At 61.3% G+C, this 20354-nt stretch overlaps 4 protein-coding genes across 8 annotated transcripts in view; all 4 read left to right on the top strand.

Annotated features, from left to right (window-relative positions):
* DTX2 (deltex E3 ubiquitin ligase 2) overlaps window positions 1–1057 on the top strand; it is a 34605-nt gene extending 33548 nt beyond the window's left edge. For all 5 annotated transcript variants that reach the window (XM_066333224.1, XM_066333220.1, XM_066333221.1 and 2 more), the window contains 2 exons: window positions 182–271; window positions 393–1057. In XM_066333224.1, the coding sequence (XP_066189321.1) occupies window positions 182–271; window positions 393–617 (315 nt within the window). In that variant the 3' untranslated portion in view covers window positions 618–1057. The remainder of the gene's footprint in view (window positions 1–181; window positions 272–392) is intronic.
* Window positions 1058–3798: 2741 nt separating this feature from the next.
* Window positions 3799–5496, top strand: LOC136370329 (uroplakin-3b-like). The gene is given in 7 exon segments (XM_066333705.1): window positions 3799–3856; window positions 3943–4224; window positions 4317–4536; window positions 4620–4696; window positions 4872–4992; window positions 5204–5450; window positions 5452–5496. Coding segments are annotated over 7 exon segments (1050 nt in total).
* A 287-nt stretch (window positions 5497–5783) lies between these two features.
* On the top strand, window positions 5784–7944 carry LOC136370292 (uroplakin-3b-like protein 1). The gene is made up of 6 exons (XM_066333666.1): window positions 5784–5960; window positions 6524–6670; window positions 6762–6993; window positions 7085–7161; window positions 7442–7571; window positions 7678–7944. Exons 1-6 carry the CDS (start codon window positions 5915–5917, stop codon window positions 7781–7783), a joined length of 738 nt encoding a protein of 245 aa, XP_066189763.1. The 5' UTR covers window positions 5784–5914; the 3' UTR covers window positions 7784–7944.
* Window positions 7945–10073: 2129 nt separating this feature from the next.
* LOC136370030 (ras GTPase-activating protein 4-like) lies at window positions 10074–20265 on the top strand. Its single transcript, XM_066333219.1, has 20 exons — window positions 10074–10217; window positions 14595–14651; window positions 15036–15149; window positions 15410–15471; window positions 15588–15717; window positions 16376–16457; window positions 16612–16743; window positions 16821–16912; window positions 17106–17229; window positions 17331–17484; window positions 17780–17844; window positions 18042–18154; window positions 18225–18411; window positions 18637–18774; window positions 18860–19183; window positions 19261–19398; window positions 19476–19611; window positions 19686–19806; window positions 19900–19958; window positions 20088–20265. The coding sequence occupies exons 1-20, from the start codon at window positions 10153–10155 to the stop codon at window positions 20207–20209; spliced, it is 2415 nt and encodes an 804-aa protein (XP_066189316.1). The 5' UTR covers window positions 10074–10152; the 3' UTR covers window positions 20210–20265.
* Window positions 20266–20354: the final 89 nt, after the last annotated feature.

The following is a 20354-nucleotide window of genomic DNA, read 5'->3' as shown; positions in this document are numbered from 1 at the left end:
TCTGTAATGCTCATTTGTCCCATAAGAACAAGTCAGACACCTTGTACTCACCAGCAGTACCTTGCTGCCTCTACATGGAAGAGCTGGTTTGGGATGGGCCTGTCAGATCCTGCTGCTGATGGATTGTCCAATTCATATGAAGATGGATATGTCCATGACAAACCTGTCTCATCTCTTGCAGGGCCCGGAGCACCCCAACCCTGGGATGCCATACACAGCCAGAGGCTTTCCTCGCTATTGTTACCTACCAGACAATGAGAAGGGCAGAAAGGTGAGGTGTCACACCCTGATACCATCACCCTTCTTAAGCTGTCAAGCTCCTGGCAGGCTGCATTCACGGCACAAGTCTCCTAGCTGCTGCTCCTAGCTTTGTTTTTCCTTTCCCCCTCTAGGTCCTGGAGCTCCTGAAGGTGGCCTGGAGGAGACGCCTGATTTTCACAGTGGGCACCTCCAACACCACCGGCGAGAGCAACACGGTGGTGTGGAACGAGATCCACCACAAGACTGAGATGGACTCAAACCTGAGTGGCCATGGCTACCCTGACCCCAACTACCTGGACAATGTGCTGGCAGAGCTGGCTGCCCAGGGTGTCACCGAGGACTGCCTGGGCCAGTGAGCCTCAGGGGCCACCTAGTGCACTTATTCCTGATGCCTTAAGTTCCCGTGTCTGACCACCCGTCACACTGAGCAATAACAGTTCTGTGGGAGCCCTGCCCGCTCTTCACATTTATTTTTGGGGGGGAAGGGTGGGGGGAGGGAAGGATATTTTTGTAGAAGCTGTGCTTGTGTCTCTGGGTGGGATTGGTGGCTGCAGCCAGGAGCAGCTGGGATGGGACTGAGGTGACAGATCCTCTGGGGAAGGCAGGACCTTCCTTTGGTAATGCCTGAGGGACAGGGTGGAGGGGACAGAGGAGAGTGCCTTGCTTCCAGTAGACCAACCAGAAGTCAAACAAGGTCCTCCTTTTGGGACACATCAGCTCCCTGTCTGAGGCACCTCTTGCCTCCCTCCTGCCGTGTATCTCTGCTCGGTCCCAATAAACTCTTCATTCTCACAGCAAGACCCTGCTCTGCTTTCCTGCTGCCTCAGGGCTTGGGGTGGTTCTTTCTGGGGAATCAGCCTGCTCCATGGACTATCAATCCAGCCAGGAGGGAGAGTTTAGCTCAGTGGAGACAGGACACTGGTCACAGGGGTCGTGGTTCCAGCCTGTCAGTGCATTGGCCACTGGAGTCTGGTGGTCTGTGGCCATGGTGCCAGCAAAGGTGATTTATCAGTGTCCAACCCATGGGAAGTTGCAGCCCCCTGCTCTTCTCAAAGATGAGAAGCAGAGCCTGTCCCTGTCTCCCCTTCTCTCAGGTGAAATGGCAGCAATTCAGTGAGGCCTGTGCAGGGAGGAGCTGCTGTGCTTTGTGCTGCTGCTGCAGGGATGCTGGTGCCACCAGCTGGTGACAGTCACCTCCCAGCTGCAGTGGTGGCCAGCCCAGCTGCCAGCAGCGATGCTCTGGCTAGAAGCCTGTTCCTGCTCTGGGTGCTGGCACCTTGCAGATGGGACATTGCCCCAGTGGCCTTGCTGTTCATTGTCCCCAGGCTGCTTGTCACATGAGAACTGATGTCTTTTGAAGAGCTGTTTCTTGTCACTTAGGGACTGGTATCTTTTGAAGGGCTGTTTCTGACTCTTCCCCTCCCTGTAGCCACCAGGCCCAGCTGCACATTGAATCCATCCAATCCATCCCTTTGGCACTGGTACCATCTGCCATTTCACCTCCTTCCTGGGAAATTTTGGACGTGCCTGGGCTTTGTGGCAGCACTTCTTTGGCCTCCTCCTGGGAGCAGCACGTTCTGGACCAGCTGAGGGGCACTTTCCTTCCTGTCACGCCAATATAAAAATTCAAGGTTTTTCTGAGGTAGTGAGGGGTGGAGCTTTCCCCAGTGTCCATTTTGTGCCTGCAGCCTTTAAGGGAAATCCCTCAAATATCCAGTGAGATCTGGCCATGCTGCAGGACTGGCAGCTCCTCCAGAGCTGCAGTGACGTATCTGTGTTGCTAAACTCTCCACAAACGGGCTCTGTCTGCTCCTCTCCCAGCCTGGTTGCAAAAGGGAGAGGTCTTGAGTTGAAACCTCGGCTTTTGTATCCCTGGATCACGTCATCTCAGCAAGCAAAGCAGTGAATTGAAGCGAAAATTGAAGCAGGGCTCACTCAGCTCTGTACAGAGCAAGAATTTCCTGCTGAGCCTGGCCCAAGGCATCTCCTGCAGCTGCTGCTGGGTGTGAATCAGCTGGAGCCTCCCTGCATCTGGGCTGGTCCAGGGCAGGGGCACTGGGCTGTGGTGAGCCAGCCAAGTGCAGCAGCTCATCCCTGAGTGCCCTGTTTTTGGTCACGAGGCATCTCCTAAAATCCTTGCCCTCTTTGTGCTGGGCCCAGGGTGGCCTAGCCCCCACGGCAGGGGGCTCCAAGGGCTGAAAAGGAGCAGAGCCAGGTGCTCGGGCACAGGCAGATGCTTTGAAAGGCGAGGTGAAAGCATAACCATGGAGCCAGGAGGGGACAGAGCCCCAAAGAAATGCTTATGATACTCCCAGGCACATTTGTCCCCCATCCCCAGCTGGAGCCCCAGGGAGAGGAGAGGGGGGTGTCTCTCCCAGCCCCTGCGGTGATGGCTCATCTGCCACAGGGTGGTTATTATTAGCCCAGCCTTGACCCCGCAGCTATGCTGGGTACCGGCAGCTGAAACTGTGACTCACTGTCCCCCTGCGTCACCCCCCTGCGTCACCCACCCTGCCCCTCACCTTGCTGCTGGCACCTTGCCGGCCGAGGAGCACCAGGGAGGGGTCCGGGGAAACTGGAGGGGACCCCGGGGCAGGTGTTGCTGGATAGGAGCGGGGGATAAGGTGGGGATAAAGAAGGAGGAGGGACGGAGGCTGCAGCTGCGCCTGTTTTTCCCCTCTGCAGCTGGACGGTGTAATCTTCGAATGCCCCATTTCCATTTAATCTGAAGGCGCGGTCCCGGCCCCTTGGGAAGGGGGGGAAATCTCCTCCCACGCAGGAGTGGGCAGCCGCTCCCCTTGGCAAACACGGCAGAAGCCGCGCTCCAAGCCCTGTGCGGGGGGAGCGGCGGTGAGGGGCTCCAGGGCCACGTCCCTGCCCCAACCCAAGGCTTGGAAGGGCTACGAGAGATGGGGAAATGTCAGCGTGGGGTGGGCCCAGAGCCGAAAACGCTTCCGCGCTCTTAGTGCTGGGTGGGACCGTTCACCTGAACGCCGGGATTTGGGTTAGTTCGGGTGTGATGCTCCGCAGCGCTTCCGTGCCCGCGGGGCAGGGCTGGCTGCACCCGAACCAGCCGGGCACGGGCTCGCCCCTGGCGCCGGGGGCCTGGTGGGCACAAGGCTTCCGCAGGGAGTTGGGTCTTGGTGGGACCATTTGTCTGGCTGCCCCCATAGCGCCAACAAAGACTGTGAGTCCTGCCAACCCGTCCTGGAACATCACCCCGGTGCCTCCTCTGCCTCAGTTTCCCCGTTCACATGACTGTCTCGTGCCCCGGCTCCTCGCAGATGCCCCGGGGGTCCTGCAGGACGGTTCCCAGCGGGTTTGGGACCAGCGGGTGACTCGGGATACTCAGCTGTCCCCTCTGCCCGCGGGGTCCGGCCGGGCCGGCAGAGCCGGTGCAGGAATGCGGGGCTGGGAGGGTCCGGCTCCAGGACAGGCGCTCCCTGCTGCGGGGGCACTGGGGGCAGTTCGTCCCCTCGGCAGTGGGACGGGGTAAGCCGAGCAGGACAGCGCAGCCGGCACCACCGGGACGACGCCATGGAGCTGCCGTGGGTGCTGCTGGCGCTGGCTGGGATGAGCACAGCGGCGGACCTGGGTGACTCTCGGGGGGACAGGGCACAGGGGGACCGGGGCCTGGAGGGGTTTGTGGGGCTGGGTATGGCTGGGGGGTCCCCACACCAGCGCTGTCCCCCTCATGCTGGCACTTTGTGACAACCCTCTGTGCCAGCACTGGTGTGGGTGCGGGCTGGGGTCAGGCACTCGCTGAGCGGTGCACAACAGGGGGGTCCCCTCGCTCACTGCCCGTTCCCCCAGCCCAGCTGCCCTACGTGCCCCAGGTGCCCGCCACGGCACTGCTGGGCAAGGTCACCGCCACCACCTTCGCTCTGGAGCGGCCCCGCTGCGTCTTCGACGGCCACGCCGATGCCTCCGACGCCGTTTGGCTGGCGGTGGCCTTCGCCAACGGTGAGCGCTCGCTGCTCCGGCACGTCCCCGCTGTGGCAGGGGACATTGGGGTCCCTCACCGCGATCTCTCGCCCCTCGTCTGTGCCGTGCAGCATCAGCCGCCTTTAGAAACCCCCCGTCCCGGGCTGACGTGCCCCCGTACAAGCAGCTGCTCACCGCCCGCTCCTACATGACGCTGGAGACGGCGGCGGCCGCCTATTCCTGCTCGGCAGCGGGGCCGCCCGTCCTGCGGGTGGGCAGTGACACGGCGTGCGGGGACCAGGACAGACAGGACCCCTGCAATGGGCCGCTGCCCTCGGCCGGACCCTACAGGTAGGGCCAGGAGCCCCAAATCCCAGCTGGGGTGACTCGCCGCCCAGGTTCACCCCCTGGTATCACCCCCGTGCCCACCGCAGGGTGAAGTTCCTGCTGATGGGCTGCGGCGGCCCCAAAGCGGAGACGCGGTGGTCCGAGCCCATCCTCCTGCGCAGAGGTATTTGTGGCACTGCCACCCCCCCTCGAGTCCCCTTCACCTGCCTGCTGGGGGTGCTGGCACAGCATCAGCCCTGTGCCATCACCCCAAAACCTGCGGGGAGAATTCCCGCTGCCCCCATCCATCCCACCGCCCCCGAGCCCTCCGTGTTCGCTCCCATCCCGCCTCCTTCCAGCTGTCAGCCCGAGCACCATCGACCCTGCGCCCGCTCGCCGTGGCAGTGCCGTGCTGATCATCGCCTCCATCCTGGCCAGCCTGGGGGCAGTGCTGGCCGCCGCCGTGCTCGGAGCCCTGGGGTACGGGGGGCTGCTGGGGGCCAGTGTCTGCAGGGGCCTCGGGGAGAACACCCCAACCCGGCAACCCCATCAGCTAAAAAACGGAAATCCTTTTAACTTTGAAAAAGCCTTTTTATTCTTAAATTGGGGGGTTGCCGTAGCTTGCAAGAGAAAGGGCCCCTTGGGGACCCCGCAGACCCCACTTGATGCCTCTGCTTCTGTTCCCCTGCAGTGCCAAGGCGTGGGGCTCCCTGTGCCGCCGGGATTTGGGGACCGACGCCTTCATCCGCAGATCCTACCGGACCCACCACATCCCCCCGGCCCTGCCCCAGCCCCCGCACCCCAGCTGCAGGTGCAGCCCCCCAGGGCTGTGCCACTCTGCCCCTCAACCCCCTGCCCTGTGTCAGAGAATCACAGAACAGTTTGGGCTGGAAGGGACCGTAAAGACCACCTCGTTTCAACCCCGCTGCCACTAGGAGTGGGCAGGGACACTTTCCACTAGATGTGAACTGTCCTGCCAAGTAAAATCTGATTTTACATCCGAGACCGTCTCCTCCTGGTCTTTGGCCACGCAGGGTGGGACTGTGAAGATGGGAGACCTCAAAAACCACGTGGGACTCTGGCTTGGTGGCACTTGGTGTCGGTGTGGGGGGGCGCTTGCTGCCACTGGTGGGGTCTGTGGGGCACATCACCACGGGACATCCCCTCCCGCCCACTGCCAGGGCGAAGCTGTCACCCAACCCATGCCACAAACGCAGCGGATCTCAGCACGCCTCGCCGGCGGGCGCTCAAACAAAACAAATGCTCCCGGGGAAACGAGCCCAACCTGTTTGCCACGGGGCCGCGGCAGGAATGTGGGCGGTTGGTGACCACAGGCGGGTCCCAGCGGGACGCGGAGCCTCAGCTCCCGCACTCCCGCCCTCGGCACGCAGGCGTCCACACCATGCTCCCGGTGCTCCTCCTGCTCCTGCCCGCGGCCCACGGCATAGGTGAGTCCAGCCTCGCCATCGGGATGGGCTCGGGATTCCCCTCGGCACTGCGGGGATCTCCTGTGGCACCAGCATCCCGCTGGGCCTGGAGGTGTAGGGCAGCTGATGTCCCCCCCTATTCTGGATCCTCTTCTGGGTGTCACCTCTAGTCTCCGGTGGCACTGATGTTGGTTGACTGGCACAGTGCGGGTTTCTCTGGAGGTCCCCGCTGGAGTGCACCAGGACTCCCTGAACCTGGAGGAATAGGGCCCCCACCATTCTGGGTGCCACCCCAAGTGTCCCTAGTGTCACCTACCCTGGTCCTCTGGGAGTCCTGCACGGGCGTTCCCCCCCGGCTGGGAGCATGGAGTGCCTTTGTATCTTTTAATGAAACCTGGTTTTGAGTCCAGACTGGGGGTGGGAGACGAGCAGAGATCCCACAGTCGAGATCCCAGGGTTCAGCTGCCTCCTGTCCCTGTCCCCACCCCGAGCCCCGGCACCGCGGTGGCCGGTCAGAGCCTCGTTCCGGGGCTGCATGGGGGGATCCACACCTTCCATCACAGCCCCTTGGCTTCTCACCGCAGACCAACTGGGCTACAGGCCAGCCCTGACCACGGAGCCCCCGCTGGGAGGGGTGACCACGGGCTCCACCTTCGTGGTGGACCAGCCCCGCTGCGTCTTCAACGACTACGGCAACGCTGTCATCTGGCTGGTGGTGGCCCTGGAGCAGGGTAGGTGTGAGCAGCCCAGGGCGGGGGGCGTGCAGGGGGTGTCCCTGTACCCCCCGCCAACCCCTCCTCACCCCCATCCCCATCCCTGCAGCCGCATCCTCCTTCAACAACACCCAGAGGCCGGGCACTTCTGAGACTGCATTTCAGAGGTTCCCTGACCCCGTCCGTGCCTACATGACCCTCAATGCCACCCTGGGCAGCTACCCCTGCCCCAAACCCGAAGGGGAGATCGCGGTGCTGCGGGTTGGCAGCGAGACGAGCTGCACCGAGGATGTGACGAGACCCAGCTGCAATGGCCCCCTGCCCGTCCCTGGGCCCTACCGGTGAGCCTGCTCGTGGGGACCTGCCCTCCTCAAGGGCTGCTGGCAGCCCTCCGGCTCAGGAGACCGTGGCCAACCTGCCTTCCCGTCTTAGGGTGAAGTTCCTCGCCCTGGAGGGCTCTGTGCCCGTGGCTGAGACAGCCTGGTCGGTGCCAATCATGCTGAGGACAGGTACTGCCTCGTCCTGCCCCCACACCCAGCCCGCAGCCATCGAGGGGGATACAGGGTGGTTCTCGGGGTGTGGGGCGGTCCCCGGGGGCTGAATGCTGAGCAACAGTGGTTTGGGCTCCTGTGAGCAGCTGGGGAAACTGAGGTAGGGCTCTGCCACGGGTCTCACTCCCATACGGTGGCACGGTGTGGTGGCACGGTGTGATGGCACACTGTCCCCCACCCTGACCCACTGCGGGGTGTGTGTCCCTGCCTCCTGCTCCCTCTCCTGCTCTCTCCCCAGCCAAGCCATTCAGCAGCACCTCCACGGCGGGCAGCGGGCACAGCGCCGACATGATCGCCATCACCACCATCCTCTCCATCCTCTTCGCCATCCTCCTGGCCGGACTGGTGGCCATGCTCTTCTTCTGGGGGTGAGTGCCACCAACAAGTCCCACTCAGGGTGCTGGGCACGCGGGACCGGCGTCAGAGGGTGGTGAGGGTCACCCCCTCATCCCTCACCCCGCCTTCCCTCCCCAGCTCGGACTCCTGCGGTGGCAGCAGCACCTTCAGCAAGCCGGAGTCGGTGACGGTGCGGCGCTACAACACCCACCACGTCTATGACCAGCCGGCCGCCCGGCTCTGAGCCCCCGCCGCCCCCGGCACCGCCGGCCCTCCCCCGAGCCCCCCGGTAAATGCGGGGCTAAATGTGACCCGCGGCGCTCCATCCCCGCGGGTGGCACGGGCCCGGGAGCCGCTCCCCGGGATGGGGACGATGGAGGAGGACATTAAAGGCTTTTCAGCATGCTTTGTGCCCGGCCCGTGCCTCCTGTTTGTGACTCCAGCAGCCTCCTGGAAAGCCCCACGGTCTCTGTACCCCCACTCCGAGCCCCGGAGCTGGGTGGGAGGCAGCTGCTGCACGGGGCAGGGTGCGGCCGGGGGTGCCCTGGGCTGCGACACCTTGTCACACCCAGCTTGGTCATCTTTGCCACCTGTTCCCACTTCAGATGGGGAAAAGTTCTCTGGGTGTAGGGCAGGCAGTCAGAGGGGAGCCTGAGCCCCCCAGCCCTGATGCTGGGGTGAGGGGCAGTGAAATGCCCCGTGAGGTGGGGGCGGTGGGTGTGGAGGGGTGTTTCTCCAACCCCCTTTTGTCCTACAATGCTCTCCCCCTTGACCAAACCCAGAGGAGGGGCTCCCACACCCCGAGATGACCCAATCCGTGCAGGGGGCAGCTCGGGTTCCTTGGGAGCCATGAGACCCCAGGAGGGGACAGGCACCCCAGAGTGTCTGATCCTGCACCGGGGAGTGTCCCTGAACACTGGGGAGTGTCCCGATCTGGGGGATCTGGGGGCTGATCCTGCACTGGGATGTTGGTCTCTGAGCCCGATCTGGGGGATGTGGGGGCTGATCCTGCACTGGGATGTTGGTCTCTGAGCCCGATCTGGGGGATGTGGGGGCTGATCCTGCACTGGTGAGGAGCGGCCTAGGGCATGGGGAGAGGAAGCTGATCCTGTACCAGCAGCTGGAAGAATCAGAATCCATCATTCCTGATCCTACAGCAAGGTGTGGATCTCTGATCTCAGGGCTGTGGGTGCCCCGATCCTTCAGCCTGGGCACGGTGAGACCCCGCTGGCGCTGGAGACAATCCCGTTGTGGGTGGAGTCAGGGCAGGTGTGTGTGTACCTATATACATCACATTCAAATATTAAAAGCCCATTTTTTCCCCCGCAGGCGCCACGCCAAGGGCAGCATCACACTGACGCCCCAGGGCGGTCACAGCGCCCTGCCGGGGTGTCCTTGTGCCGCCTGGGAGGGGTGCTAGCAACCTGCCCCCCCGCCGCCGGAGCCGCCTCCGTGGAGCCCGGCCAAGGGAAATCGAGCAAATCCAGCGATTAACTCCTGCCGAGATCAGCGTGGGAGCAGCGCAGGGATGGTTCCATCCGGCAAACGCGGCTCCTCTCCGCCCTACACCCCGCGCCCCGAAATAAAACAACAGCTTCACCTCTGCAAAGGGCTTCGAGGGCTCGGGGGGGCGTTGTCACCTGTCACGCGTGCGTTGCTGGAGGTGGGACATGTGGCCCCGGCCCCTGTGGGGCTGGAGCTGGCACACGGAGGGGTTGGTGGGATGGTGGCGGGGAGTGCACCTTGTCCCCTTGCTGTCCCCCTGTGCGGGGGAGGCAGAGGGGCAGCGCCGTAGGAACAGAGCAGCGTGTTCCCAGCGTGTCCCTGCAGTGTCCCCATCGTGTCCCCGCGGCGAAAATGCCAAGGACCATCTCGGCCGGCACAGCCCTGAGCCCCAGCTTCGGGTGCCGGCCGAGTCCTGGAGCCCAGGTGGGTCTCGCCATGGCGGGGGCAGTTCCCCGCCCCTCCACTGGTATTTAGGGCACCGAGCACCCAGAAATGCCGCCTGTCCCCGGGTGCGCTGCAGCCGGGAGGTGCAGTACGTTAAAAACAAACAAACAAAATCCAGTTAAAAATCAATAAAACGGTGGGGGTTTGGGGTGCAGAGCAGCGCTGCCGATGCTGCAGCCCCCAAGGTTCGGGGGGGCGCGGAGGGGTCTGGTGTGGGTTTGGTCCAATCCAGGAGGGCGCTGGGGCAGAGGGGCACAGGGGCACTGAGGAGACTGAGCGGACACACCGAGGGGACACCGAGGGACACAGCGAGGGGACACAGCGAGGGGACACAGCGAGGGGACACGGCGAGGGGACACGGCGAGGGGACAGCGAGGGGACACAGCGAGGAGACCCCGGCGGGACCCCGGCAGCGCGGGGAGCCCGGGCCCGCCCACCCCACTCAGGCCACACCCCCTGGCTCACAGCCGATAGCATCAGCCAATGAGCGCCGCGGATGTGCTCCAGGCCACGCCCCCTTTCCCCGCCCCCTCGCTCTGATTGGCTGCCGCCGGCGCCGGCCCGCACATGGGCGCTGTGCTCGGGGCCGCAGGTTCGAGGCCGCGCTCGGCGCCGTTTGGCTCCGCTCGGCTCGGCTCGGCTCGGCTCCGCTGCCCGCCCGCCATGGCCCGGCGCAGCGCCCTCTCCATCCGTATCGTGGAGGGCAAGAACCTGCCCGCCAAGGACATGTGAGTGCCCCCGCGGCAGCCGGGAATGGGTCGGGGCGGGGGCATCCCGGAGGGACTCGCCGCTTTCCCGGGAGTGCTGCGGGGTGTCCCCCCAACAGGTCCCTGATGGTGACACCACCCTCAGGGTGGCCTTAGAGCTCCTCCCTGCTTGCCCAAAATGGTTTGGGGGGCCCTCCAGCAGTGCGTGTGATTTAGGGGTTCACCCGCAGGTGGCTTTAGGATCCCCTTTTAGGGTATCACCCATCGGGGGGTTCCCTCTGGGATGGCTTTGGAGTGTCCCTGCGTTGAGGATTCCCCCCAGGGCAGCTTTAGGATCCCTCCCCACCCCCGGCAGTGTGTTTACTTTGGGGGTTCCCTTCAGGGTAGATTTGGGGTACCCCCCAGCAGTGAGTTCCCCATAGGGTGGTTTTGGAATGCCCCTTGCCCTATGGGTTCCCCCGGTGTGGTTTTGGGATCCCCCTTGCTCTGGGGGTTCCCTTCAGGGCATTTTTAAGTGCCCCCAGCAGTTCTTAGTGCTTTGGGGGCTCCCTCAGGAATGCTGTGGTCCCCTCCCCTATTTGGGGACACCCCCCGGGATGGGGCTGAGGTTTCTCCCCGTGCCGTGGGATGCCCCCAGCAGTGTTTTGGGTACCCCAAGCAGTGCTCCCGCTTTGGGGGCTCCCCCTGTGCTGCCACGGGGCAGGGCTGTCCCCACCACAGAGGGACCCTGGCAGGGACCCCCTGGGCGCGCAGCAGGACCCGGTACATCTGTCCCCAAAGGAGCAGGGGCTGCCCCAGCGCTGTGTCCCCAGCCCCGGCTCCATCCCACCTGCCTGAGGTCCGGGGGGCAGCCCTCGGGCCGGGATTTCCCTCCCAGAAAATGCCGCTGTCCTCCTCATGGCTCTGGTCCTTGTGGGGCGGGATGTGGGGACAGCACCGCGGTGCCCCCAGCCACCACCAAGGCAGTGGGAAGCTGCTGAGGAGAGCTCGGCAGCCGGAAAACCAGCAAAAATCCCTGCAGCCGTCATGGAAAAAGAGGATAAACAAGGAAAGAAACATGACTTTCCTTTTTTTTTTTTTTTTTTTTTTTTTTTTTTTTTTTTTTTTTTTTTTTTTTTTTTTTTAATCCCGTGTGTCAGGGCCTGATTTTTAAATCCCTTGGCACAACTCCCCGCAGGAGCTTGACCCAGCCAGGGCAGGCTCTGGCTTTTGGGAGGTTCTGGATTTCGGGAGACTCTGGATTTTCAGAGAGCCGCAAAGCCGCGGTGCCACAGCCCCTGGAGAGGAGCTTTCCGGACCGGTGGCTTTGGGACGTGGCGCTGGGTTGGGACAGCGGGAAGGGAAACCCGAGCGCGACCTTGGCCGTGTGTGGCTCCGGCCCCTTCCCCGCTGCACAGCGCCCCAGGGGATCCGGTTCCCTGCCCTGGCACGGCTTTGGGGATCGCTGGTTTCCTCCGGGGAATTCCCTCTGCGGGGTGTCCCCGCTCCATGGGCACCTCAGACACTGCTGGTAACAGCCAGGGGTGATGGAGCACCCCCAGATCCCCACGGGGAACCCCCAAATCCCCACGGGGAACCCCCAGATCCCGCAGGATTTAGCACAGGGAGTGATGGGAGCTCCCCCAGCTGAGGCTGCCAAATTTTCCTCTCATCCTGATCCCAGGAAAGCAAGGGAAAGGGTCTGCCTGATTTTTTTTTAATGGTTTTTTAATTTTTAAATTTGCTTTAGTTAGTATTGATTTTTTTTTTTAAAACGTGACATTTCATTTCTTTTATTTGCGCTTCTGTTTTATTATTTATTTATTTTATTGGATGATTTTGATGCTGGGCTAATAAATAACGCCGATATTTTTTAATCTTTAATTTTATTCTAATTTATTCTATTTTTATTCCAGTATTTTCACTTCTTAACTTTTTTATTTCATTATTTATTTTTAAATTATTATTTCTTTCATTTTTGCCCATTTTTCTTTTATTAAATGTCTTCATTTACTATTCCATTTTCCTTTTATTTTTCCTTTTATTTTTCCTTTTATTTTTCCTTTTATTTTTCCTTTTATTTTTCCTTTTATTTTTCCTTTTATTTTTCCTTTTATTTTCCTTTTATTTTCCTTTTATTTTTTCTTTTATTTTTTCTTTTATTTTTTCTTTTATTTTTTCTTTTATTTTTTCTTTTATTTTTTCTTTTATTTTTTCTTTTATTTTTTCTCTTATTTTTCTCTTATTTTTCTCTTATTTTTCTCTTATTTTTCTCTTATTTTTCTCTTATTTTTCTCTTATTTTTCTTTTAATTTTTTATTCAAAATTTTCAATTTGTCTTCTCTTTTTAAATTCTATTTTCCTTTTATTTTTTTTTCCTCATTCTCTTTTTCTTCCATTCATCATCCCATTGTTTCTTTCCTATTTACTTCTATATTTTTTAATTTAAATTTTTATTTCTTTCCTCACCACCCCCCAGGCCAGAGCAGCACTGCTGCCTACACCAGTTAATTTTTAATTCCATCCCTCCGCGGCTCCTTTGGCTGCCCGAGGGGCGGCTGCGGGTTCCTTCCCCCCCTTCCCCCAGCTCTGCCTCGGCTCATTTCCTCTTTCCAAGCCCGGCCTTCCCCTTTCCAGCTCCTTTTCTGCACCCGCCGGGGTGAGTGCCCAAACCAGCCCCGCACCCACCGAGCCAGCAGCGCCACAAATCCCTTGGCGACATCCCGGGACAAGGATGCTGCGCGGGCGGTGTCACCCTTTGGAGCAGAGATTTCTCCTCATCCAAAGGCTGCGTTTGGCGCTGGAGCTCAGGCACATCTGTGCGTTGTGCCCATGCTGTGTCTGAATCCCTGGAAAATGCCATGCCTGGGTGGTTTCCCGGTACCCTGCGTCCGGGAGACGTGGCGGTGCTGGATGTCCCCACGCCGGGGACAAGGGTTGGCGTTGCCGGGCGCAGCTGGAGCGGGCAGCTGTTCCCTTTCCGCCTGCCCGCTCCCGGCATCCCCGATGGTTTGCACAAGGCAGGAAATGTCAGCAATGCGCTCCGCTTAATGGCACTTCACCCGCGGCTCTCCTTAAAAATCCTCTCCGGAGGGCGCCTGGGATGGAATGGGAGCAGGAGGCGGAGAGCGGCTCTTGGCAACCTGCTGCATTCCCAGTCCCGCGGGGCCGCGAGGATGCAAGTGCCTGGGAACAGGGCTGTTGTTGTGGTACCCGGGATGCAGAGCCCAGAGAAATCCCTGCTGCCGTGTTTAGCAACCCATACCCTTTCCAATCCCCTCCAACTCCGTTTGAGTCCCACAAAACCCCTTTCAGTCCCCATCAAAGCCCTTACAGAATCAGAATCATTAGGTTGGAAGAGACCTTTGAGATCATCAAGTCCAGCCTCTTTTGATTCTCTTAGAACCCTTTCAGTCCCCCTCAAACCCCTGTCCGTTCCCTCCAACCTCTTCTGAATCCCCCAAAACTCTTCCAGTCCACTCCAAGTCCTTCAGTCCCTCCTAAAAAAGCCTTTTGATTCCTCCCAAACTCTTTCAGTTGTCCCCAAAACCCTTCCAGTCCCCCCCCCAGCAGCTGCTTCTTAGCCTCCCTGGATTTGGGATGTGGAAATCACTCAAAGCCTGGAGTCCCCAGGCCCCAACTGTGTACCCTCCCTTCCTCCAGGACACTGACAGTGCCACTGGCATTGGTGTTACTCAGTTATCTGTGCTCCAAGCTGCTCTGTGCCAGTGGGATGGGAGCCACAACCCTTCCATGACCTTGGCCAGCCCCCAGGTCCTGGCTCCTCTGTCCCTGGGCAGAGTCCCCACCCCTGACCCTGTTTCTGATGAAGCTGTAAAATCGTGAATTACTTCTTGCCAAGGGTGACTCAGGTTGTCTCCAGGGAGGAAGCATGGCCAAAGCATGGTGGTGGCTGCTCTTCACACCCTCTGCATCCCTGGGGATGTCCCTAGGGGTGTCCCCATCCCCGTGTGAGTGTTGGGGGTCTGGGGACACTCTGGGGCTGGAGGAGGAGGCTGCTGTGACCTCACCCCCAGAGTGTGAAATTTGGCTGCAGGTGCCCGAAGCTGTTTTGGGGAAAGGGTGGGGTTTGTTTGCTCCTTGCCTTCCTGTGTGGGAGAGGAAAAGCCACTTCTGGCAGCCAGCGGGACACAGTGGCCGGACACGGTCAGGGAGGGGTGTCCCCGGTCTGGGGTCACCCTGTGCTGGCAGCTGTGGCCAAGTCTTCCCTGGAAGCGTTTGGCAGCCTCTGTCAAACCCCAGCGTCCCTCTCAGGGCTTTGTCTCTACAAGATCTCCATTCTGTGAGGATTATCAGGGCTGAAGGCTTTGGTCACCCGTGGCCATGAGGGTCCTGTGGGTTGGGTGGTGGCCAGGCTGTGGCTGGTGGCACTGACAGAGCTGTCCCTTGTCCTTCTAGCACGGGCAGCAGTGACCCCTACTGCATCGTGAAGATCGACGATGAGGCCATCATCAGGTGAGTGGCCCACATGCCTGGCTGGTCCCTGAAACTGTTGGAGCCCCAAATCTTGCTCCTGGCAGGTGTCTCCATCTGCTGCAGGCACATTATTGTTATGATTGTTGTTAAGATCATTATTTATTATTCTTTACCTTCATTATTATTCCCTGCTTTGGGCTGGGATGCTCCTGCAGACACAAAAGTGTCTAACAGCTCATGGCCCCCTTCCCCTATACCCCACCCCTGTGTCTTGCCAGCCCAGAGCCACAAGACAGGACAAGGACAGGGACACTCATCCCTGCCCCAGCTGAGGCTCCCAAACTCTGGGAAGGTCCCAGGGTTGGGGAGTACCCCAGAGAGGGAGCCCTGTCCCCCCTGTCACCAGTGCCACCTGCCCCACAGGACTGCCACGGTGTGGAAGACGCTGTCCCCGTTCTGGGGGGAGGAATACGAGGTGCAGCTCCAGCCCGGGTTCCACAGCATCTCCATCTACGTCATGGACGAGGACGCACTCAGGTGTGCTGGGGACACCCTCGGTGCCTTGGGCTCCCTGCATGCTCAGCCCTGGTGGGGACACCAGAGAATCCACCAAACCTGGCCACGCTGCCCTGGGCTTTGGGACACAGATGGGTGGAGTTATCTCCCAAGGATATTGTCCAACTGGCAGCAGAGGGTGGCTGATGTGCTCTGCTGTGGTGGCTCCAGTCCAAAGTGGGGACTGCCCTACCTGGGCACCAATCCCACACCGTGTCCTGCTTCCCACTTTTGTTTTCCAGCCGTGATGACATTATTGGGAAGGTCTGCATCACTCGGGACATGCTGGCAGAGCACCCCAAGGGTAGGGGAAGAGCGGCTGGGCGGTCCCAGGAGAGACCCATCTCCCACCCCTTGGACAAGCTGGTCCTGAGGGGTTCCCCAATGACCCCTTTTGTGGAATCCCCCCTTTTCCTACAGGATACAGTGGCTGGATGAGCCTCAGTGAGGTGGACCCTGATGAGGAGGTGCAGGGGGAGATCCACCTGCGGGTGGAGGTCCTGGGCAGCCAGGGCAGCCGGCGGCTGCGCTGCTCCGTGCTGGAGGCCAGGTGAGAGGGGACACCAGGGTGACAGGGGCTGTGTGTGCAGCTGGGATGAGGTGGTGAGTCTGAGGTACTCCACGACTCAGTTCACAGAATCACAGAACGTGCAGGTTGGAAGAGACCTTCAAGAGACATTCAACCCAGCCCTAACACCTCAACTAAACCATACCACCAAGTGCCACATCCAGTCTTTTTTTAAACACATCCAGGGATGGTGACTCCACCACCTCCCTGGGCAGACAGTTTCAGTACTTTATCATTCTTTCTGTAAAAAACTATTTCCTAATATCTAACCTATATTTCCCTTGGTGCAGCTGAGACTGTGTCCTCTCATTGCTGCCTGGAGAAAGAGACCAACCCCACCTGAGCACAGGCGCCTTTCAGGGAGTTGTAGAGTGATAAGGTCACCTCTGAGTCTCCTTTTCTCCAGGATAAACAACCCCAGCTCCCTCAGCCCTTCCTCACAGGGCTTGTTTCCCTCATGTATCCAATCCTCTGAGTGCAGAGCATTCTCCTCATCACCCAGCAGTTGCTGGGGCAGGGTCTGCCCCATCTGCAGGTCTTTGGGGCATATAGGTTGAGATTCCCTGAATGGGGAGTGGCTGCCATGGGAGCCTGTAGGTGATTTGGGAGGTTGGTGGTAAATTCCCCCTCTTCTGGGCAGGGATTTGGCCAGGAAGGACCGGAATGGTGCCTCTGACCCCTTTGTCCGCCTGCGCTACAACGGGAAGACACAGGAGAGCACCGTGAGTGCGGCTCCAGCATCCCCGACCTGCCAAGGCTGCAGGTGGAATCAATCCACGGGGAACTTGGTGCCATCCCTGTCCCCCAGCATGTCCCCCTACCTTGCTGTCTCTGAGGGACCACCCACAAAAGAGGACAAAGCTGTTGCCTTTGCAGGTGGTCAAGAAATCCTGTTACCCGCGCTGGAACGAGACCTTTGAGTTCGAGCTGGCCGAGCCTGCCGGGGAGAAGCTCTGTGTGGAGGTGTGGGACTGGGACCTGGTGGGCAGGAACGACTTCCTGGGCAAGGTGAGCCCCAAACCCTCTCAGTGCTCCCAGGTCCTGCCCAGCTGCACTCCCAGCCCTCTCCTGCCTTCCCCTCCCAGGTGGTGTTCAGCATCCAGGGGCTGGAAGCGGCCGGGCAGGAGGAGGGGTGGTTCAGGCTGTGGCCGGACAAGTCCAAACCAATAGAGGATGAGTGAGTTTTGGCACAGGGTGCTGGGGTGTCACAGTGCCTTCAGGGACATCAGGGAGGGGGGTTTTCCTGGGAAGCATCATCACTTTGGAGGGGTAGTCTGGGGTGTTGGGCCACCTCCCGCTTGGTGAAGTATCCTTCCTTCTATCCCTTCCACCCATCCTTCCTTCCCTCCACCCACCCCGTGCTCCTGCAGGCGCCGGGGCAGCCTGGGCTCGCTGCAGCTGCAGGTGAAGCTTCGGGACGAGACGGTGCTGCCCTCCCACTGCTACCAGCCCCTGGTGCAGCTCCTGTGCCAGGAGGTGAAGTCGGGGTGCCAGGTGAGGGGTCCATGGCCAGCCCTGCTGGAGCACCCACCTTTCCCAGCTCTGTGGGCTCTGCCTGCCTCGGGCTGTCACGTTAAGGTGTGTCTTCCCTCCAGGATGGCCAAGTGCACCTGGTCACCCTCCTGGATGAAACCACCACGGCTGAGTGCCGGCAGGAGGTCGCCATCAACTTGGTCAAACTCTTCCTGGGCCAGGGGCTGGTCAAGGAGTTCCTGGACCTGCTCTTCGAGCTGGAGCTGGCCAAGCCCTGTAAGGCTAAAGTGGGGAGCAGAGCTGGAGGCTTCCTCATCGTTTCCTGGGGCTGCAGAACCTCTAGGGCCTTTTGTGGGGATTTTTTTGGGAGTGATGGTTAAGGTTCAGCCATCACTCTGTTGGGTTCATCCCAGCAATTCGTGGGCTGGTTTGAGGTTAGGAAACCCCCATAACCCCTATGGAAGTGGCCAGGGAGAAGGGCACAGCCTCTGGGAATGACCCCCATGATTGCATTGCCCAGGGATGACCTGTGGCCATTCCCCCAGACCATGGACCCTCTCCTGTTTTGCAGGTGAGCCCAACACTCTGTTCCGGAGCAACTCTCTGGCTTCGAAGTCGATGGAGTCCTTCCTCAAGGTGCCACACCACCCAAACCCTGCTCTTCCCGGGTCATGCTGGCCCTGGGCTGTTCCCAGGGGAAGAACCGGGAGGGCTGGCGTGCTTGTGCCTTCCCCTGGGGTTGGGAGGCTGGAGAAAATCCCTTTGGTGACCCTGAGGGTGTCGGGTTGCCAAATCTGTGGCCCATCACTGTCCCCTGTGTGGTCCCTCGGCAGGTGACAGGGATGCCATACCTGCACTTTGTCCTGGGGCCCACCATCACCCGCGTGTTCGAGGAGAAGAAATACGTGGAGCTGGACCCCGGCAAGGTGGAGATCAAAGACGTCGGGTAAGGGCTGGTGGGGTGGCAGGGCAGGGCCGGCCCCAGCGCTGGCGGGTGACAGTGACGGTGCCCGCAGGTGCTCGGGGCTGCACCGGGTGCAGACGGAGGGCGAGGTGATCGAGCAGGGCCGACAGCACCTGCAGTCCTACCTGGGGGAGCTCCTGGACGCCATCGTCAGGTCGGCCCCGGCGTGTCCCCCCCTCATCCGCGCCGCCTTCCGCCAGCTCTTCCAGCGCGTCGGGGAGCGCTTCCCGCAGCACCAGGTCGGGCTGTGGCGGGGGACGGTGTGGGCTCAAACACGGACATCCCCAGGGGACCGGGCTCTCTGGGTGTGTGGGTCAGCGGGGTCCCCTCTTGGGCAGGGGGCAGCGAGCGGGGCCGCGCTGCGCCCAAAGAGCAGCCCTGGACAGCGGTGCATCGCTGCTCGTGGGGTTGTCCCACGACGGGAGAGACCCTCACGTGTGTTCCCCACCCCTCGGTGGTCACAGCACGCCAAATTTGTGGCTGTCACCAGCTTCCTGTGCCTGCGCTTCTTCTCCCCGGCCGTGATGACGCCCAAGCTGTTCCAGCTGCGGGACGCGCACGCTGACGCGCGGACCAGCCGCACGCTGCTGCTGCTGGCCAAGGTGCGACAGGGGACAGCGGGCCGGGCCTTAGGGCCACCTGGCTGGGGACAGCCCGGGGGTGACGCTGCCTCTCCGCGGTCCCCAGGCCATCCAGCTGGTGGGGAACATGGAGCCGGCGGCCGGGCGCGCCAAGGAGACGTGGCTGTCCCCGCTGCTGCCCGCCCTGCAGCAGGGCACCGCCCGCATGAGGGACTTCATCACCCGCCTGGTGGGCACGGAGGAGGGCAAGGGCGAGCAGGAGGGTGAGGGGCGGCCGCTGGGGCCACCCCCGGCCGTGGTGAAAGAGGGGCTGCTCCTTGTGCACAAGACGCGGGGCAAGGGGCCGCCGCTCGCTGCTGCCGCCGGCAAGAAACTCCATTTCTGCCTCACCGGGGAGTGCCTCAGCTTCGGCAAGAGCCCCAGTGCAGAGGTATGGGTGTCCTGGAGGGGCAGGGGGGGTGGCAGCGGGGTGGCACTGACCCCTTCTGTGTGCGTGCCCTCCATCAGCGCCTCGGTGCCATCGCCCTGGGCGACATCCTGGCGGCCGAGAAGGTGGAGGAGAAGAGCTTCGGCAGCTCCCACGTCATGCAGGTGGTCTACATGGCCGCGGGCGGGCAGCAGGAGACAGCCTACCTGCAGTGCAAGGTGCGGCGGGGACAGGGGGGTCACAGGCCGGGCGGGGTCGCGGCCCGGGGTCCCTCTGACTGTCCCCAACCCCGCAGTGCGTCAGCGAGCTGAACCAGTGGCTGTCGGCCCTTCGCAAGGTGTGCGGTAACAACCCCCGTGTGCTCCGCTCCTACCACCCCGGCGTCTTCCGCGGGGACAAGTGGAGCTGCTGCCACCAGCGGGACAGGACAGGTACGGGGAGGTGGCTCCGGACGCCGCGGGGGTGCTGGGGGGTCTCCCCGTGTGGTGACACTGCTGTCCCGCAGGGTTGGGATGTGACCGGACCCGGCACGGCGTCACCCTGCAGGACTGGAGTGACCCCCTGGACCCCACGGTGGAGGCTCAGCGCCTCTTCCAGCACCTCCAGGGCCTCCGGGGGACCCTCAGGTGAGTCCCTGCCACCGGGACCCCCTCTGCACCTCCCCTGCAGCTCCTTCTCCTGCTGCCACGGGCGCGTCCCTCTCCTCCCCTTCTCCCCAGGGAAAAGTACTGGGAGCTGCTGGAGCCGGAGGACGCCCAGAACGGCCCCCGGGGTGAAGGTAGGTTTGGGCGTCCGCTTGGGGCTGTTCTGGCTGGGAGATGTCCCCAGGGGTCACAGGGGGCTGTGGCGGTTTGGGGGTGACCCCAGGGGCGCTCTGGGCTCTCACTGTCTCTCCGCTCTCCCGCAGACGCTCCGCTGCCCGAGGGGCTGAGCCGGCTCTTGGCGGTGCTGGGGGAGCTGGAGAGCTGTCACCGGCGGGCGCAGCCCCCGGAGCCCCCGGCGCCGGCCCTGCTGCAGCTGCAGACGTGAGGGAGCCGGCGGCCCCGCCCGCCTCGGGCCCGCGGCAATAAAGGCACTTTGTACCCGGCAGCCTGTCTGTCTGTCTGTCTGTCGGGGATGGGGACGGGCACTGGTGGTGCTGCTGGTCACAGTTACACTGGTGGCATCTCTGAGG

Source organism: Sylvia atricapilla, chromosome 20 (genome assembly GCF_009819655.1).
Source record: "Sylvia atricapilla isolate bSylAtr1 chromosome 20, bSylAtr1.pri, whole genome shotgun sequence".
NCBI lineage: Eukaryota > Metazoa > Chordata > Aves > Passeriformes > Sylviidae > Sylvia > Sylvia atricapilla.
This window is presented reverse-complemented; position numbering and strand designations above follow the sequence as displayed.